Source organism: Dendroctonus ponderosae, unplaced genomic scaffold, assembly GCF_020466585.1.
Source record: "Dendroctonus ponderosae isolate FM_Combo_2020 unplaced genomic scaffold, Dpon_F_20191213v2 Dpon_F_20191213_1, whole genome shotgun sequence".
Taxonomy (NCBI): Eukaryota; Metazoa; Arthropoda; class Insecta; order Coleoptera; family Curculionidae; genus Dendroctonus; species Dendroctonus ponderosae.
In genome coordinates, this window is record NW_026017110.1 from 17,137,543 (window position 1) to 17,159,607 (window position 22,065).

Below are 22,065 nucleotides of genomic sequence, written 5' to 3' on the forward strand. Positions count from 1 at the left end.
ATGTTGATATTATGTGGTTTGAATATATTTTTTATTTTTGTGTTAATTTCCGGAATATATGGTAATGATATATACTTGATATCACCTTCTATTCTTTTATTTATGTTTTTTCATTTAGTTGAGTTGTATATTTTATTTATCCTTTGCTTTATGATTGGTTCGAAAATTGACCTTGGATAGTTGTTTATTAATAATATATTTTTTATTTAAGATTTTTTGTTCTATACTCCCAATGTGACAATTTAATGGCTCTATCTGTAAGTGCCGTTATTACACTTTTTTATATTTCATTGGAGCGTACGATTGATAATTCAGATACCTACCAGACCATACCTCCTTTGTGTACCAATTTGTTTTGATTTCCCCGTTGTTATCATAATTAATTGTTAGGTCTAGAAAGTTTATAGAATTGCCTTTACCTTTTTTTCCCATCAATATCACCCGACAAGTGTATGAAACGGACATTCACGGGCTTTAAATTCAATCAAATTTGGTTTGAATTATTTATTAAGTCCTGGAAGTTACCTAAACCTTACCTTACCTTCCTTGAAACAGAGCAATGGTAGAGTAAAATAACAAATAAGTGGAATTTATATTTGTCTTAAATACAAAAAGATTGGTAAAAAGCAAGCTGATTTAAATACCGCTGTTTTCTAGTCCCGTTTTCAATCTAACGGATTTTCCTTTTTGGGGTTGTAGAAAGTCAAATTGACCTAAATGTTCCATGAAGACGCAAGAAGAAGTAAGAAATACAAAAGGAAAATCGTTTCAAATTCAAAACCTTGGTTTATTGACGTAAAATTTCAATAATTTCTCTAACTTGCGCTACTTAATGAAAATGCTCGGAGATGTGAATTTTTAGCATGTTCAAGTTTATTGTTAATTTACATATTGTCTTTGTCATAGGTTTATTTTTATCGCGCACTTGTGATTACACAATGACTCTTCAATGTATGATAACTAACCATAAGTGAAGGTGGAATATTTCGAAAATGATGCCGCATGTCGAGTTTATTTATGAAGTCAAGTTAAAAATCGTAATGCAGCTCTTGCAGTCTTACAAATATGATATGGATTTTTTCGGTTTTCCAGTTTTAATTTTACGTTATTTTGACACCTCAAAACAATCTTTTTTCAAAATTCCTTTCATCAAGTAAATAATCAAATATGATATGACAGATAGATAGAAATCAACAACTGGAAGAAATGTCGGTTCATTTATTTTATTAACTATAAATATTGAGAAACTTTTTAACGCAAATAAAATAATGTCTGATTGACAAAATACAATTAATAATTTTTTAAAAGCCAATATTGTCATGAAACTTATATAAATATATTTATTGGCATATGTTTTGCATGTTTTCTTCTTTTGCATGCTTTTGAAGCTAGGAACCGGAACTAACCGTATTCTTGTTCGTTTCTGAGGCCGCACATCATCGTTGCGCTACTAAAAATACTAACAAACTGGGAAACAAAAAAAAAACTACTAAAAAAGTAATAATAAATCCAAACATCTATTTACAACACAATTATCTCAATGAACCATTGCGCCTGGTACTCCGAAAAAAATGGACCCATCATCAATACAAAAGGTAATTTTTTATTTTTCGAACTTGTTCCTAAACCTTAACATGACTGGCCAAACAAAATATAATTTAAAAATGAACTGTAAGAAATGATGTGTTGATAATTATCACGCTATATAAACTTACACTAATTGATAATACATAAATAATAATTACTTACTACTTTTTCTGAGCTTCATTTTTCGAGTATGTACTCTTTTTATGGTTTACTTAAAAAATTGAACAAAAGTGAGATTCCGATGGTTTTACTAATGCCTCTCCGATTTTTAAGAGGGTCAAAAGTAAATCTTAAATAAGACTTGTTGACTTTCGGATCTCATTAGGTAAACTAAGCTAAACGTGATAGTTTTGCAAAAATATCTGTCGGAAAAAATTTGGTCCATTAACTGAGAAATATCCTGTTTACGAATGAAACCCTTGCAATAGTCAGTAGTAGTCAGAATACAACAAATCTTTTTGCAAATTTTGTTGTTCTCAAAAACCCTTTCAGATTCGTATACAGGATCTTAACAAGTTTATAGTACATGGGAATCCAATCAATACTATTCCAAATGGCTGGATGAACCCATATTTATCTGCAATAGTGAAGATAATTAAAAAAAAAGGAGTTTGATTCACGGAAAGCCTCCAGGCTGTTTTGACTGGAATTGTTAACAATTTGCTGATGGCTCAAATCATTTATTTAAATTTTGCAGTATTGGCGATTACCTACGCCTAAAAACTTCATCGGTATTGTTTAATAAAAACGCGATCCATTTACTTTGACGCCAGTACTTTCATTACTTTAGTACCACCATTAACCCTGATTATACTCCTTAAATCTCCCACCGCCATCCTCAATCATAATTAAACGAAAGGATAAAAATCGTGCCACAACCATGTCCGTTCACTGTTTATAAACCAAAACGGGATGTTATTTATATTGACAAGATAATCCCCAACCCATTATACACCTTAATATAAAGTGATTCTATTACTGTAATCTTCTCAAAGGAACTCCAGGGGGGGTTTTGTTTACAACACGGAACGGGCAAAAAATAAATTATATCGGTAATGCCATGTTTGGAGAAGAACGGAGCCCCATAAAAGGCTTAATGAAGCGATTAAGCGCACTGCAGGCGTGATTCAAATTATCGCCTCTTTATAACGCAATGTGACTTCCGAAACATCTGATAAACGATTTAAGATTTGACATTCTAATTGGACGGCAACAGGTTGCTGCTGCATTATAGCTGAAGAAGTTAAGTTGCCATAAAGTCGGATTGGATGGCACTCAATCGAGAAGTTATGACGGTTAAGTCATTTGGTGGCTCCGATTTAAGAAGGCTTAAGTTTTATAACTCATTGCGTCGGTGATTTTGAGCAATTAGAACTGGCTGTCTTTAATAGGACCTAGATTCTGCTCAGTGGAGTTCGAATCAGGAATGATAAGAGGCCATCATGTGCGAATGATTGTGTCGAAGCGAATCATGTAGGGAGCTTTGAAACTTATTTGACCATAAATTGCATTTACTATACCAAGCGCACATCGGTGCAGTAAAATGTTGTTGGTGAAAAGTCGATATAAAAAAGGTAGAAAGGTATCTACATATATATACATATATTTTTTTTAATTGTTTTTGTCATAAATACCTATCATTCTCGGTTGTATTCGTTCCGCACTTATTTATCGGACTTATTTTCTCGTATTTTGTCAAAATGATTCAAAATAATTCTTAAAAGTAATTTAAATATTTGGGATGCAACAAGGTTATAATAATAAAAATTATTATAATAATAAAAATTAATTTAGTACTCCGTATTTAGTTTATCAAATCTCGTCTTTTTTCGGATCACTCGACATATACAATTCGTACTGTAGTGTTTTTCAACTTCTAATATGGTGATTAATCAAGAATTAACATCACAGACTCCTTCTTCTTCTTTGGGGTTTTTTTTGGCACAACCAACTAGGGGTATTTTGCCAGCTCGTCACGTAAGAGGTCCAGTAAGCGGGCTTGTGCCCCTGATCCTCTAAAGTCTTACTCACTAACCGTAATATTATAGTGTTCTTTTTTTTTAGTTTATGTTTGCTTGGTGTATCTTCTTGTTTCTTTTTGCTTGCTATAGGTATTATATCTGGCCCAGGATGAACAACACAGCTACACACATATAGGACACATCAGTCATTTTCACACATTTACAGGGAGAACAGATGGATTGGTGCTAAAACGAAAAACTATGGGAGTCTTGTACTCTACAATCTTATGTTATTGCTTGTTAGGAAGCTATTGATTAGTTCGATTACTGATATTTTTGGTTTTCTTAGAATCCTTTCGATATTTAGTGGTGCTGTATATCCAATTTCAATTAGTTCCTGATATATTTTGTTATTGTTAATAGGACATTCAAAAAAGATGTGGTTCCAACTGTGTATTTGACCGCATTCGCAAGTCGGATTATCTATAACTTTGATTTTGTTCAAAATCACATACTTAATCTATAACTAAAACCGTTGCACGTCATCAACTGTCAAACTGAGCATGTTGCCAAGTTGTCATGAAAATCTTTTGTTTTTGATAAGGGATTATTGAATTGGTTTTAGATCAATAATAATCGCTAATAGTAAAATAACAGTACAAAAAAACAGGTTTAGATCACTTAAAAGACTCGAAGCTAACAAATACGATTGAGATATTGGAAAAATTAGCAAAAATAAAAACTAACCAAATCAAAAAATAATCGATAAATCAAACGTCAACCTGACAACACAGTAATTGGCTACCAACTTTAGGTTAAAAATTCCTTCAAACCGAATCAAACAGTAAAGATTCGTTTATTGACGGAACATATCGGCGATTAGGTCTATCTCTCTTTAATATACTTTGCTATAAATAAAGTGAACGTGATCGTGACGTATAGCGATATATAATACTACGTTATAATTATATTAGTAATATATTTTTGTTTGTGTGGTATGAAAATTACTAATTTGGGGTGTTGATGACGTGCAACGGTTTTAGTTTCAGATTAAGTATAAGCAATACAACACATTAGGTTCAACGATAAAAGTAAAATTTATTGGTTAGGATTTTTGTTCACTAGAATGTTCTGGAAGAATTTCATAAAAATCTGCATATTTTGGTGTTTATTTTTAAGATCCTCGATAAAGCATTGAAACTTCTGCAGTTTTAAAAATATAGAAAAGCTGAGAAAAACGTGTTTTCTTAGCAAAACATTACGTTTAACAACACTATTTGGAAATTAATTGGACTGTTTATTTTTAAGAAAGTTCAAGAAGTAATCAAACGTTTGAGGCCTCATATTTCAGAGTCAGATGCTCTCAAAAAAGTGGTTTTCTTGAAAAAACCGCGTGCTTCACTAGGAACATTCAGTAAGCTAAATTTTTGTAAATTGAATACGTTTTTAAACTACTGATTTAAGAATGTTAAAAAAGCAATAAATCTATTGTGGCTTAAATGATAACGAGGCTCAGACAAAGCGTGTTTCTGTGGACAACGTGGCACTTGACGAAAAATATTCAGACGGTCAAGATTTCCTAAATTGAATGAACTTTCTAATGGACTGTTTATGATTAAGAAAGGCAATAAATCAATTAAACGTTTGAGGCATTAAGTTCGAAGGGGCTTAAAAGGCACTTGAAAACCGTTGCGATTCACTAGAAACATTCAGGAAACCAAAATTTAACTCGCTTTCTAAACCATTTTTAAAAAAGTTACGAAAGGGATCAATCTTTTGTTGCTTCAATGATAAAGGGGCTTAGAAAAAACATGTTTTTCTGGAAAAGGTGTCTCTAACAACTTGAAAACCAGCTTTTCTAAATTAAACGAACTTTCTAAAGGACGGTTTTGAGAAAGTCAACAAATCAGTCAAACGTTTGAGGCCTTAGGTGTAAAGCGGTTTATAAGAAAGTGTTTTTTCTAAACAGTACCTTTCACCAAAAATATTGAATAAGCCAACACCTTTTTAATTGAAAGTTCTTTTTAAGGCATTATGTGTTTTTAAGAAAGTCAAAGTATTGTTGCTGCAATACTATGGGCCAGGGGTTCAGAAAAACCGTGTTCTTGAATATTTTGCGTTAATATTCCTGAGATGAAGATTTCAAACATTTCATAGGCGTTCTAACGGAATGTCTATTAAAAAAAATTACTGTAAAGGGGCTCACAGAAAACCTTTGAAAAAACCGACTGGAAAACGACGTGTTTAACGAAAAATATTCGAGAAGAGAAGATTTTCTAAATTGAATAAGCTTTCCTTGACTTAATTTTTAAGAAACTCAAAGAAGCGGTGAAAGCGAACAGACTCAAATGTAAAGGGGCTAACAAAATGTGTTTTTCTTGAAAAGTGGAGGGCATTTCGAAATATACTCAAGATGATATATTCTAAATTGAATGGATTTTCTATAGGATTGTGTACTAACTTTTGATTATTTTCATAAAATTTACGATTTGATGGTTTAATAATTTTGGAAGCAACATTTTTCAATTATTTCCCGACGTCTTGTAGGGTTTATAAATGTATTATAACAAATTATATTTAAGTGCTAAAATTAAATACTTTTTTTTGTTGATTGGGCGCTGAAAACAATATTTACTTTCGATGGGTATGGACGTTATTGTTATCTAATATGTTGTAACATAGGACTTAATTTCTACTTGTCCTAGTTAACAGGGAATATTATCGACGCGTCGTCATATTCATTACAAAACTGTCGACTTGGTTGAAGAAGCCAGTGACTGACTGGCTTTCTCATTTTTGTTCCAAACAACCGTTAGGAGTCCGTTATTCTATTAAATTTCTGCTTGAACGGCAAAGTTTCCCTGTGTCATATTTTTCATTTATTTCATGCAAATCCTACATGTACTTTGCTATTGTCTGTCGAAACTTTCAACAAGTAAAAAGTAGAACGGTTGTTTTTAAATTTGCTCTTATCATCGCTTTCGTTTTTCCGCTAAATCCACTCAAAAATAAATGCTTAATCGTTTTGCGTTGTATGCAAATTTGGTTGAAATTGGTCGTTTGCACTTAACGGTTTTTCTCATTAAACCTGCAGTTCAGTTGGAGTTTTTAGTGGATATGGTGTTTTACATTTAAAATTTGCATTACAATTAACAGTTTATTAATTCCCCCTTGTTTATTAAGTAATAGTAAGCTGGATTTGTAGTTTAACGTTTAACTAACTCCAAAACTGTTAAACTATTCAAAATATTTTCATGGAATGTTACAGCAAGTAATTAGAAATGCTATTCAATATGGCCTTTTCTTCCAATCTACCATAACGAGCTGAACAACATCTGGTTAGAATTTCTAATAATTGGATTTTATGATTGCACAGAACATTTCTTGTTTCTTATTAACGAAAATTCCATCGCATTCCTTAAAATGCTCACTATATTGGCTAGATGAGCCTCTCTCAAGATGGCTTGAGCAACACGAAAAATATACCAGCAGGAAGAACCGGTCTAGAACAAGCTTCTTTACGCTTCATTCTTCGTCCGTAGCCTCAGGCATTCTTCTCGCCGGCACAATCAACTCACGAAGAACTGAAGAAGAGTACTCGTTATTCATGTAGACAGGCTTAAAATAGACGGGCAATTGTTCTATTTTGAAGATGGTTGGAATTACTCGGAATATATTGAGTGCAATTTGTTTTTGAAACACAAATTTCAATGTTCAAGAACCGTTATGTCGACGTTTTGTTCGTTTGTTGAACACAATTCAGCAATGTTAACGTTTTTCAAGTTGCAATTTTTGCATGTTCAGGTTTTGGAAAAATCTTCCAAACGAACATTTTGAAATAGCGGTGTATAATTAATATAAATTAATGTTGAATTTGGATCTTCGGAAGATTATTTGGTGACATTTGGATAGTTGGAGATTGGAGAAATGTTAAGTCAATGTTTTTTTCGTTTAGGTATCTGTCGAAAATATTTATAGTTAAATATCCAAATTAAACAACATTTTTATGATACTCATTATTTTTGTTTAGCTCTTTCAAAAATCATCAAACCGAATAGTTCATCATTGTAAAATTATGATTAACAACGAAGTTGAAATTGCATCTTTGAAAAAGCTTCATATAAAACGATTAGTAAGTTGATAAAATATGTAGATGAAATTATTCCGAATATTGCAGCTGCTTAATTGTTTCACTTTACAGGGTGCTTTCAAATTGATGTTATTTTTTGAAGTAATTAAGTACTTGGACTTATTTAGAGAATCCCAGATAAATTAAGTTAAAGCTTTCTTCGTTTATCTGTTGAAGATACTAACAGATGAAATAATCATTGTAATCATAATCACCCATTTTCGCGTTTTTTAAGTTATTATTTTTAATGTTTGGCGCTTGTAAAAATACTCCTTTAAAGTGTTCCCTTATTTTTAATGTTTTTTCGTAAACCTTCTATTCAAACATTTCTTCATTGGGCAAATATGCTTGAGAACAAAGTTGAAGTAGGATCTTTGAAAAACCTTTCAAAAGTTCAGATTTGTTTCACTTTACGGTGAGTTATTTCAAATTGATGTTATTGTTTGAAGGAGTTACTTGCAGTTACTTAGAGAGTCTGAGAAAAATTAAGTAAAATTTTTCTTCATCTATTCGTTCACGATACGAACAGATGAAGATCCAAAGTCAGCAATTTTAACAATTTGGAAATTAATCATTTCTGTATGTTTGGTTCTTGCAAAAAAATATTGAGTATGGCTGGAAGTACTGTTCTAAAATATTGAAGCGTTTGATTGGAACTCGAAACATTTACACAATTGTTCACTTTAAACAGTCTGATTTAGTTGGTTGCAAAACGGTAAAGAGGTTCACAATTCCTTCAGGTGCAAAATTTACCTTTTGCCTTAATTAAGATTTATTTTTGTGCTAAGTGCCGAATTTTCAGCGAGAGAAAATGAGGAAAAAACATCATATTGATTGATTGAGAGCTTTCTGAAACCCCCTTCAGAGTATTGACGCCCATTTCGAATCATCTTAATATGATATAAAAATCTACGAGTCTAATTAACAGGTTCCTCCAGCGTTCATAAGTCAAAAGTTATTAAATGTATTTTTCTTCATTGTGTGTGGTCGCTATGCAAATATTTGAACTTCGATTTCACTGTGAATGTTGTCTAATAATAAGTAAATATAAAAAATACCTTTTCTAAATAAATTTCTTCCCAAAACCTTCTTACATTTTATTGAGATACATATTGAGGGCAAGGAAATACCAATTTAATTGACTAGACCTCAGAGCATGCTTCAGAAGAAATTCCATCTACAAACCTTTACTGGAAACATAAATATTGGTAAATTGGGGGCTTTTGCTCATCCAGATTTCTGCCAGTAAAAACGAAATTCCTCAAGCTGGTACTACTTCCTGTTAAGCAGCATATGTTGCATAATATTCTCTCTGTGTATGTGTGTGTACGTTCTTGATAACATGCCAACTATTGCTTTTGAATATGCTCTTCACTAAGCGAAGTCGAATATAGATTGACCGTGTTCCATATTGGTTACCATACAGGGGTTGTTACGAGCCAGAAAATCAATATGTCGTATTTACATCATAATGTCAGACGGTACAGTTTTTGGGAGTAATTTATCAATTTCTCCACGTTTCAAAACATTAATCGATTTATCATAATCAGTAGGGGAAAACGGTTCTTTACTTTCACTTTATAACCAAGTTAGTAAATTTTGGTCTTTTCTGGAGGATTATTAATATGGTAAACTGAGGGTTGCCTCTTAAAAAATAAATATCTACCTATTATTCGATAGAAGCCAGAACTAAAGGAAAACATTACCAGAGGTGTTAAATATATAATATTGTATCACTTCATTGAATTGGCGTTTAGGATCATATAATAATTGACTCTATGTAATGTGCCTGCGAGAATTACATATTAATTGCATTTTTATCTTCAATTTACAAGATAACACCTTATAACAGCATTCATTCCACACTATTATTTACATTAGAAATTGCACAATAAACTGTGTTATTAAGAACCGCCTTTGTGATGTCATAACTCAATACGCGTCGTGTAATTGCTGTTTTTACCTCAATTACAATTGATAGTAATTCTAATGAGGCTCAACACAGTTTGATATAAATAGAAACGTATGATGAACACCGTAAAGAACTTTCGGACAGAGATGCACCAGAATGTTTTAGTTATTAGTTTGTTTAGTAAAATTGTTTTTCTGCCTGTTCTAAGGCTTACACTTTGTGCCATTTGTTAATTAGCCCCTCTAGTTCTCGTATAATAAAAGTTTTTGGTTTTCACTTTATCACTTAGTTTCTAGTTACATCTTTATGAATACTTTTAAATATTATTAATTTTTCGGTAACATCATATTTGCTTTTTTTCATGACTTTATTTCAAAATTGTATCTTTTGTGGTCGTGACAGATTCACAAGAAAAAAATTCAAGAACGAGCAAATTCTTTCTTTAGTTTCAATATTTACTTTATTTTTACGAATGTGTGGTTTTTTCCTTTAATTTCTCAGATAGCTAAACGGATAAAGCTAACAAACAAATTTACTTACAATGAAACAGGAGACGCGAAACGACAAACTCTGAAATACCGCTAATAGAAAGTGTAATGGATATGAAGAACGATCGAAAGTGGCCAAACTGAAAAATAAATAACTGAATTAACAAAAACAAACCCTTCAAGAAATGGGATAATTGACGAAAGAAACGGCAGTTTCTAGGAAGTCAACTGGGTGTCAAAAAAGACGATTCATTTTTAGAATTTTTTTTCGTAGTTTTATTCAGAATTTGCTTCACTCGAAAGTATTTTGTGTACTTAGCTCTTATATATTTTCTACAAAAGCTCCAAAATCTGACAAATGCCTTATCAGTTTGTTGATAAACACTGCATTTAACTGAGTCGTTTTAAAATACTGACGTTTTGGAAATTTAATAAGCTTTCTACCGGAATTAAAATGAAAAAATAAAAAATATATTTAAGAACATTATGCATATCACATTTCTTGTGATATGGATAATAACAATGAAAAACTGAAAAACAAGCTCTATAAGTCAGTGAAAATGAAAATAGAGCAAAAAACACAGTTACCGTTAAAAAAGGCAATATAAAGAGAACAGAAAATCTGCGAATGATAAAAAAACGAGCCAATTAATCCATAAGCTTCACGTATTTATTCGTGAAAGTTTCTAATACACCAAGACATTAGTTTCCGATTTTCCCTGAATTTTTACAATTTTTAGTCCTAAGGAGTGTAAAAAGAAGACAGTCGGATAAAGTTGGCAAAGAAAATTTAATGACGGGCAAACAGAAAGCATAAAATACCATTGTAAAAAACAGCTATTAGAAATGTGGAGGATAAAAGGCAAAATTAAATAATGATTTAATAAGGAAACTATTGTAGAAGGAACAATTAAAAGAAACCTATTAATGAAGAAATTTAGCAAAACGCAGTTAAATTCGATAACAATATGAAAGTCAAATGAAAGACAACATGTTTGGAAAATCGGAATAAACTCCCGATAAAAAAATCAGAATGAACAAATCTCTCACAAAAACAACAAGAAAATGGAAATTAGTAAATAAATATAATTAAGTCTACATTATTTTCAATGCGTTTTTTTACCCATACCACCCAAAAGTTTATATTTGTACTAAATTTGTATTAAATTGTGTGTTTTTTGAAAAAGCAGATTTTCTTTGCAGATTTATTGATTCGTAATAAACGACGTGATAAAATTTTGTCTTTCCACCATACTCGAAATTTTAAGGCAAAAGACCCAAGAACATTTTTATGAAAATATGAACGTTATAAACATTATGTACCAAGTATATCATATTTGCTATTTTCTAATAATTTCCAATGTATAAGAAAAACGTTCAAATGAAAAGCCACTGACAATTTTACAAAGGTTTCGCCATATTATCGATTAAAATATTTGCAATTGTAATTTACCGTGGTGTTCTAATTTCGACATGAACTGAATTCTAGCGTTCGTTCAAGTACTGTTTACATGTCTTATCCCAAAACGAAGTTAGATGAGGACAAATAAGTGATAAAACTCACGTCGTATAAACTTTTCATCTATTTTTAACCTATTTACCTCCCACAATGGTTATTTTTAATGCCATTTCGATATGTAGAAATGTCTTCGAAACTCGTACTATTTTTGTGCTATTTAAGTGTTGTTGTGTTCCTCCGCACATTGGTAGGTACATTTTTCAGCAAGTTGGTTTTTCTTAAATAAAGGCTTATAACCAAATGTTCTTGAATTCATATGTGTTTTATATGGGTTTTTTGTTTATAGTTATTTGTTATTTATTAATTACGTTATTTGCGTAATAGTTGGTTGGTTAAAGGAGCTTTTTCTTTCGTTGCTTCTAGCCCAAGTGGCTCCGGCTTGACTTTGTGGCGTTCCACTAAGAATAATCAATATTTTCATAATTGTCGGCTCCCAATGTTAAAAATAATTGTATGATAATGCACATATTCATTGAAAATGTTCGTATCAATTCGTTCTTTGATAATTGCCAACATTTTTAAAATTATAATACCAGCTAATCAGCATACTTTAATTAAATTATAATAAATAACAAACAGTGAAAATTGGGGAAAAAGCACTATGGATTGTGAAGTAATCTTAAGTTTGCAGTCTCGTCTTCAATCTGCAAAGGCGAGCGCAAAAAATAGTATTTAGATTTTATATAAGTAGGTACTATACATACAAACAGACTCATTTGCATTATAAACAGTTTTATATACATACTTTATAGGCCTGATGCCCGTAAATCACTTAACTGGTAACAAAAACAATAAAGCAAAGATAAAACGAAGTAAAAGGCAAATAAAGAAACGTTTCAAAGAACAATAACAAATAACTGAGTCTTCTTCTGCTTGTCGATTACAGCAGGAAGTTAAAAAGTATCACATGTTTATTTTCTATTGTTGTTTTTTCTATTTCTTCAAATAATCAGAGCGAATTTTTGTTATTCATTTAAATCGTTAATACAAAACGTGTAGTGTCATCGGAAGCGGTTTAAATAATATTCTTCTGTCAGTTCTCAGTTGTTGGTTTTTTTTCTCTTCCTACAAAAAATTTAGTTCTAGAATCGTACTTTAAGGCAGCATATTGAAAACAGCAATAATAATTAACACTTTACCTATATGAAAGGTTTTACGAAGACTTTATTATGTGAATGTATTATATTTCTTTATCCGATATATTTTTCAAACGGAATTGAATAAAGCCCCCTGTAACACTATTTTAAAACGCTTATGTGCAAATGAAAGGGAAATATAAAGTAAATTATGCATTTTTAAAGGTGATTTTATAACCCAAATTTAAAAGCTGCTTTGGAATTTGGAATAATCAGATACAAATAAATTTGTGTTTGAATTCATAATTTTAATCGGGCAAATTGTATCTTTTTGATGATTGACTTTGAATTGAACATTTTATTAGGGCTTACGCCCGGAACGTTTCAACTGAGGCTTCGAATGAGTTAAAAATCTTATTGATTTGGGGCTCAGTGGATTAAGATTTATGTCAGTGAAATTCGACTGGCAATTTCTTTATTGATAAGGTATTAGGCAAAGTTGGATTAAAAAGTAAGATCAGTTTTGTTTACTCTAGTTAAGCTGCTTTTAAATTAATTTATTAACGATGTTAGTCTATTGCTGCCCATGTTAACTGTAACTTTTATTATTGGTGCAATCATTCAGGAATCATCAGGGAATATTTTTTTGGGCGAGTAGCTTGAGGACTAGAAATATAGTTACAGTACAAAAACGTATACTAAGGACTATCTACGGAATGTCTCCTTTGCAGTCTTGTCAAGGGGTTTTTAAATCAAAGGGTGTTTTAACCGTGTACGGTCTGTACATTTTTGAGGCAATATTATGTGTTTTTAAGAGTATATATAAACGATAACAACGTTAACCAGGATCATAGCACCCGCACGGGAAACATTTTGTATCCAACACACAGACTAACACTGTCTGAAAAGAGTCCGTACTATATGGGCATAAAATTCTTTAATAAACTAGAAAACAACATTAAAAAAGTAAGAATTGAAAAATTGTTTAAGAATAAATTAAAACAGATGTTAATTGAGTTAGAGCCTTATAGTATTATAGACTATTTAAATATGTAATAACAGTACCTTTTAGTATAATATGTCCTTTGTCAATTGTTTTTTAACGCCATTTCATTTTGTATTCTTTATACATGTGCATGTATCAGAATGTAATTTAAAATAAAGAAATAAATAAATTAAACAAAATCATTCGTTCAAAACGAAAATATCGTTGAAAAAGTCCGATTGATCCGAACCAACTTGCTTTGGTAATAGACGTTGTACAAAGCGAAAATGCATTTTTACATGCAGCATGCAGATTTGTAATATTTTGAATCATACACGTCTATGTGTGTATATCGCTTCCATCTCATAAAGGCTGCTCATTTATTTGTTGCGTTCGGAGTTTTGAATACCGGCACTGTTATTTTTTGTTTTTGGTTAGTTAAATATATTTTTTTATAGAAGAAAGGGCACTAATAGTTCCGTTCATTAAATGCAACGAATTCAATTAATTACTGCTTTAGACTGATTAGGGATTTAATCTGCTCAGTGAAAATCAATATTTTAGAGATGAATGAATTGACTATTTTGAATGCGAATGAAAACATGAGTTTTTGGTCTGGATAGACCAAGTAAAGATTTTACTTGTTTGTTCGTTCACGCTTTTAACTTCTAATCTAAATAGGTTGTACTTAGTAATCGTGTATTAACTGATGATTGATTTGACTGAATGATTTTGTCTTTCGTGAAGGTCTGCATCGGCATTGATAGAAAATATTCGCTTAGTTGATGGTGCAATGGGCAAACTTTTCACTAAATTTCTGCTGAGAGCGACATCTAAGAAGGAAGTTCCTGAATTGGTGTTTTTGCCAGAAAATCCATAATCCAGGGCAGGTTTTTTTTTTTGGTCTTTCCACTAAGGAGTGTTGGGGAACTGTTGACTGAACTAATTGTCCGATGGCTGTAATGCATATAATTCGGGCAAGCAGGGTCTACAGGTTCGAACAGGTTGAGCAGGCAGAGCGGGCATATCCGGGAGGAGTGCCTTCTGGAGGTCCTGGAACACGCGCACGGTTGTTCAATAAAGTATATAGGCCGGCCGGTTGTTCACGTGGATATGACAGACCCATTTCGATTTAGGATTTAGTGTGCGAACCGCCGCGACGTTATGCTCGTCGCGACGCTCTCTGGATATGGAGCCATACCACGTTGTTCTTCGCGATGTCTTCCAATCGAGTTTGTTGTCGTTTCTGGAATTATTTAATGAGCTTCTACTCGATTGAGTGATCGCTGTGCTAGTGCAGAATTGATAGTTCGGAATATTTTGCGACTCGTGTGGGGCGCATTGTGAAAATGTGACGCCGTATGGCAGTAACAACCTGTAAACAATTTTGTTTTTCTTTTGGTGGAAAATACTTGATCAGATTAAGCAAAAAATATCATTTTTGCGTACACCGTAAGATAGATGTTGATGGTTGTTGAACCATTTTGTGGTTTGGTTCTATAGTAAAGATCCGTGTCTTTTGCAATAGGTAGTTACTGATCGTTTGCTTTTATGCCTGGATTGTTCATTACACGGTTTCTTAATTTTTTCGGTTACCTTTTCTTAAGCGTCTTTCACGGAAATTATTGGTTTTGCGTCAGTGCTTGAAGTATATTTTGCAGATAGGCCGATTTTAGGTTTTTTGGCAATATTTTCTGCCTGACCTAGTACGATCTGCTCAAGATAGAACAATCTGGGGAGAAAAATGTGTGCATTTGAAACACAAATAAAATGGCGATTTGGGTTCTGAGTTTTTGGCAAAAATAGAACTTCTAGACGTACACATTTTTTTTGCGTTAAATCGCCTCCACTTTCCTACAGACATTTTCAGTCATCGTGTTCAGTGATTGTGATTCGATGAGTATTTCGACAAATAAATTTCACAAAACCATCCAAAGCGTTACAATCATTTGTACTCTGTGTTATTTCGAATGACAGAATAAAATACATGGAAGTCAATAACTAAATAAATAAAAAATTGAGAAACGAAACATCAAAAAGTATTATTTTTGCTATTATATATTATTATCAATACTATTTTTAACATTAATTAAATTGATTTTCTAAAGTCGGGATTAGCTACTCAGTCTTTCTTAATGCACCTGTATTTTTTTTGTTAAGGAAGGTTACCAATTACTGAAGGAAACCAATTATAATAATACTTTTTAGGTCCTATAAGAAATAATGTGTAATATGCAGGGTGTTCCGTAAGCGCATTACCAAAAGGATTCTGTAATATTCTTTGAATCAAAAGAAGACGATCTGGCCTAACTTTTATTCAGAAAAAATGCCTGACTAATCCGCTATTGATGGTCAAAATCAAAAAAATATGTTTTTCGAGTTTTTGGAAAATCGAGAGAAAATGATGGGTTTTTATGAAACTTGCTATGATTTCGTTCCTATGCAGGACTCATTTTGATGGAGTAACCCAGTTCATCTTCTTAGGGCAAGTAGTAAACTCTTGAGTGTCTTGTGCAAAAACTACCATAGCTTTTTATGTGGTAGCTGGAATCAACTGATTTTTTTTTGAGTTGATGCACTAATCTTTTTTTTACATTTTGGTCCTCTTTGTAAAATCTTGTAGCATTTTAGTTTCGGCGGAAGACAATATTTCTGTTCTCTTGCCAACTTTTTACATTTAAAGTTAATTCGTTTTTTGTAGTATCGGGCAAATGCTCAGATGGGTTTTAATGAAAGTTGCTGTGGATTTGTGCCTAGTACGGTCATATTTTGCTAAAAACTGACTTCTTCTTTTTCTGAAATTTATGGTGAACGCAATTCGGATGCGCTCACGACCGGTCTAAGACTTTGACCATGTCGATCAGTTAAAAATTATCAAACGCTTGCAAATAAATTAATTATAAAAGAACATTATCGCTTTCTACGACGTTTGCAATTAATGAATGTCTGAAATGGTTAAATAGCAAGGAAATGGAACTTTTTTTCCAAAAACTACGATTGCTTCAAGATTTTACAAAGTTCAAAAGTGCATCAACTAAAAAAAACAGTTGATTCCACCTCTCAATTAAAAGCAGTAGTTTTTGTACAAAGACTCTCAAGAACATGACTCTAAGTTTTATTAAAATCAATCGTTAAACTCTCTCGATTTTTGAAAAAACTTTATTTTGAAAATATTTATCTGTTAATAGCAGAGGAGCCTGACAAAAAAATGTTCGCTCCAAAACTATCCGACTTTTGCATCACTGTAAATCTAAACTAGACATGTTTATACAGTAAAATTTCTTACAAAAAAAATCGTGTTCGAGCTACCGAGGGCTGAAACATTATTGCAGGACCATGTAAAATATACTCATGTTGTCGCCACATAGAAAACTCTATTTCAAATTATTTATCTGAATATTATGAATGTTAATCAAACGGTTTGCATGGTTCAACACCTAAATTATAACCATCCAGTATTCGCTTTTAGATCTGAAATGAATGTGGTCGAATGCAAAGTAACTTTTTTCCAACGTGGAAAAACTTCCTTTGGAAAATTCGACAAACTTTAGGGTTTGAGCTTGAGATCATCAAGTTGAAACAGTAGTTAATAGTTTTAATACCAGTGGAACAGTTTTCCTTTTTCAGATATTATTTTCGACACAAAACCACTGAATTCCGTTTTTTGTGGTTTTTCAAGGTTTTCTTATTCTGTATAGCAACCAACGGTTAACAGAAAACTCACTACTTTACTAAAAAAACTGATCAGAATGGAAATAGAATCGTACATTCAAAGATGCAACTAAACTTTTTTAAATATATTTTTGAATATTATCTCGCATTTAATGCAATATTGTTTACTGAAGAATTGAAAACTTATCGTGCTTTTACTAAACAAAAAGCAAATGTATTTTGGGAATAAAACTAATCAAATAAAAAAATATTTAGAAGGATGAAATGTATACAGATAATTTTCAGAAAAATTATAAAACCTTACTTTTAATGCCAGGTGAACCTAATTGCACATTTCAATTCTGGTTATTCTATTTCATGCATGTTAGCTTTGGGATCATGGAATAATAATTCTTTATAAGAAATATTTTGTTTTGATAAATTAGTAATTAAACGTCTTCTATTTGTCGAAAACCTAAGAAAACTGTATAGTCACTGTGTTTTTCCAGCCAATAATTCACATTTTCATGAATTATTTTCTTCTATACATCTCAAGAAAGCACGTGTTGTCTTCTAATTCTCCACTTCATTTAACTATTAAATGTATTATCGTACAACGTGCAACCCACAATTTGCGTATGATGTTTTTTTCAATCAATTTTTAACGCCCTCAAGTGATCCGACTATTGATTGCAGTAAATGAGTTGCATTAAGAAATAAGGCCACCAGGAAATTTCATTTACTTTACAAAAACGACTAGGATGGAGTGTTCAATGTGAATTATGACTGTCTGTAAGAGGAATTATTTATTTTCTGCTACATAAACCGAGAATAAAAAACGACTACAATTAATTAAAAAAAATGTTTCCCCTGGCGTCTATGCTGTTTCTGACTGAAGTGCACTAAGGGTACACTTTCAACGAGTGTGAAAGCTGATCAGGTTTAAAGCAAATTATCACATTCTCATGATATTTCCAATAGCATTTATGACCGTTTGATATGGAAACCAAACCAGAATGATTAATAAGCCTGCAAAACCACAACACCCGACACTAGGGGCAGTATTTTTATTTAAAAAATAATCGCTTGTCTAGTTGAAGAACAGTGTGGGAAACTGGGTAGTGCTTAAGATCAGTGTTTGAATGAACTGAAACGATCACGATTTGCAACGGGGGACCAATTCTAGTGGGGACCCCAACTCCGGTGGGTCCCCACCAACAGCCGCGAATGCCAGTGGGGCCACCATGTGGATCGAGTGGAATCCCACCTCATTTGAACGGTGATCCCTTTTATTGCTCACCATTTGGTCATCCACATTTCAGGTAATCACTACACATTTCAACCAAATCAATCTAAATATATAGGTTGATAAAACAAAAATTGATTGAAGTAGTAAATAAACGCCCTAAAAATATCGAATTTTGATTCTATTGTGCCTCTGAGGGTTTTAATTGGTTTATTTGTAGGCTAAGAAATTTTTTGTACCGAAGCACTTCTTAGGCTACGATTGCCCAGAGGTAAAAATCAAAAAGGTTGTAATCTGGTGATCCAAACGGCCAAACACTCAAGATTTGCCTCATGTTTTTTAAATGCCACGTGATATTATTATTTTTTCAAGTTTTTTCCATGTATGATACGAATATAGAACTTGAATTAGCATAGCAAGAAGTGAGATTGATGTCCGAGTTCGAGTAAAATGATAAATCGACCGTAGAAGCTGTTATTTTTAGTCAAATGTGCAACTTGATTCATGAGTTTTATTTTGCTGGGGTGTTGCCAAAGGACATTGAGATTCATTTTATATATGAATATGAGAAATATACGGATTACTTCATTCTAAATCTGCTCACTAATCAGATTTAAACATCATAGTTGACTATTTTTGAGCAAATATGTACCTACAGTTTGAGTAATTAATTTGATTATGTTTGCAGGTTTGCGTTGCGCAAATCAAAGGACTTTGATATTAGCGTTGATAAAATCTGGGAATAGTATAATTTATCTAAATTGAGATCTTTAGGTGGAAACATTCAGTTGATTTAATTCGATAAGAACTTGTCGATGCACCTACTATCCCAGAACATCCTTTCTTGCCAGTCATTGGAAAATGTTAATAAATTAGTGCTTTAGCCACAAATTGGTGACCCTGAAAAACCCTCCTACTTTATTTCGTTTGAGAGTCCGGGGATTATTAGCAATTGGTTTGTTTTTTAATTAGTCATATACACCTAAATGCACACATTTAGTCAGAGCACGGTTTTTCCAATTGTTTAAAGCTCCAGCTTTTGAGTTTTTTTAATTCGGCGGTTTGCAAATTATATTACTTGGTTTGCAGACCGCGCTTTATTTTGAAGTTTTACAACTTGACCACTTTTTGATAATTTGCGCTGGTAACCAGACAAAACCGTTTTTTTCTAGTACTGTGGCTGCTTTATGAAAATGTGCACTTTTCAATTGCAAACATTTCAACGAATTTTGAGTAGACTGGAACTTTTGAGATAATCACAAATGTAAAAGATTTCCGTAACTTGCAGGTACCCCATTAATATAATTTGCTCGAAAAAAAAACAGAAAAAACACGAGAAAATCAAAGTAGGTACACGCTAGAAATCATAATCTGCTCTTCAAGTGTTCACTCTCAAATAATTCTCCCATATGTTCTGGGTCACATCAATACCACCTAGATATATCTAGTATCTAGGTGGTAATATCGAAGAAGGCGTTTTTTTCTAACGGGAATCAACCTCCCCCTCTGAGAAATTAACTTCTTATTTGACACACTTTTTCGTAGGATCACTAATTTCCGAAATATTTAAGAGTTTCAAGTTAAAAAAAAACCGGTACATTGTTCTAAGGTGCCTCGGAAAGAAACATATTAATTTGAGTTCCACTGAGTTTTGAATCAATATCCGATTGATAGATTTGATTTAATTTCGACTCTCATACTCACATTTCTCCATTAGTTTATACATGAGTTCGAAAAACTGTATATTAATTATATGAGATCAAGTGATCAAATCAGATGATGAATCTTACATAACACCGTTCCATATATCGCCCATCTGTCGTAATAAATCATCAGTAACGACGATTCGATTATCCAACGGAGATTTAAGATCCCATTTCGTGTAAGACCATATCACTCAGTCGGCGACAAACGGAACTTTATCTTGGGCTTGATGAATCGCTTGCGAACAAAATGATTTATTCCGACAACTATTCATTCAATTAAAACGAATAGTTAATTGAATAAATCGCCAACGGGATGATCTCTCTCAACCGCTCTTGGACGCGTATATCATTGCGCTTGGGAGTTCGGCGATAATTTATGGTATGGTTATGCTTATGCTCAGTGGATGTTGCTCGCTTTATGATAATCCGGATAAGATATATTGTATGCTTATCAGGTGGATTACAAAGTCAGTAATACGGCAAACAGTTCCAGATTATAATGATTGCGTTTTATACTACGTATTATGCTTTCTAGGGAATTAAATTGGGTTTACCCGAAAGAACTTTTATAGCTCAGTTGTACCTGTCACACATTGTTTGATTTTAGTAGTTTTTGCGACATTAAAATGACTGACTCGATTAATTTAAATCAGAAATAAATCAATTTTAAGTAAATCCATTACATACGTTTTTGCTCATTCTATTATCTAAGTTGTTGTGGAGCATTCACCATTATGTCAAGAACTCGCTCGATCTATTGTTTGAGCTCAGTTTTATCGGTAAACCGCTGATAATGAGTTTCATGTTCATTCAACTCTTTAAAGGCTTCGTAGTCGTGATGTCGTTCAATCATATTTTCTTTGCATTTCCTTATAAGACGCAAACAACTATAGGCGCTTTATTAATTACTAATCATCAAACTAGATATAATAGTTCACAGTATCTTTATTTGCCGAAAGAATTCCTCGTTCCTTAGCCACGAATTTCACAATACAGCATAATTCAATTTAGCTACATAAGTGTATGCACTGAGCCCGAGCGTATCTCTTAAGATGCAATTATTGTCGGGCATAAATCAAGATAACGGCCATGGAGAATTATTGGATTTCCTTTAGTTGGGAAACTTCGTAGACCTAGACCTTGAAAAAGTTTCTTAATACTTTACCAAGCTTATCTCTACATGCTCCATATGAAGCTACTTTATTCGAATCGTAATTAATTAAGATGGTTTCCTATTGGGGAGTTTTTATCTTCATGTATTTATTACGCAATATATAATTGAATAAGACTGAATAGTACGTATATAAGTAATTCTGCTTTGTCTGATGAACGTTATAAAAATGAATGTTTTTTTCAGGTCCCTGCCTGTTCCAAGAAGACATACCCCTTATTTTGGCCAACCTGACTACAGGATATACGAATTAAATAGGCGGTTGCAGCAGCGGACGGAGGTAAGAATAGTAAGTTAATTTTTTTACTAATTCTTAGATTTTAGTAGATGTAGGTCCAACAGGAAGATCGCCGCTCTATATATACCGGATGGAAAATTTTCAAATTGACACCCGGTATCAATAGAGCGACGATCTTCCTGTTGGGGTCAATTTGAGAACTTCCCACCCTTAATATCTTTCTTGCAGTTAAAAATATGAAAAATCGGAAAGAAAGTTTAATTCGTTTGCACCATATCGAAATTACATTGTGCTGATAGCAAACTGCAATTTGTTCAATACGTTTTTAAAAATATTTTCAGTTGATTAAATGCAAGAATAATTTACAAACCTTCAGATTTATTCGTACCGTTAACC

At 32.4% G+C, this 22,065-nt stretch overlaps 1 protein-coding gene across 8 annotated transcripts in view; it reads left to right on the top strand.

Annotated features, from left to right (window-relative positions):
• Positions 1-22,065, top strand: part of LOC109533928 (LIM domain-binding protein 2) — a 71,797-nt gene that overhangs the window by 29,265 nt on the left and 20,467 nt on the right. For 5 of the 8 annotated variants that reach the window (XM_048660891.1, XM_048660892.1, XM_048660894.1 and 2 more), the window contains exon 5: positions 21,618-21,720. In XM_048660891.1, the coding sequence (XP_048516848.1) occupies positions 21,618-21,720 (103 nt within the window). The remainder of the gene's footprint in view (positions 1-21,617; positions 21,721-22,065) is intronic. The other 3 variants (XM_048660893.1, XM_048660896.1, XM_048660890.1) reach the window with 1 other exon arrangement.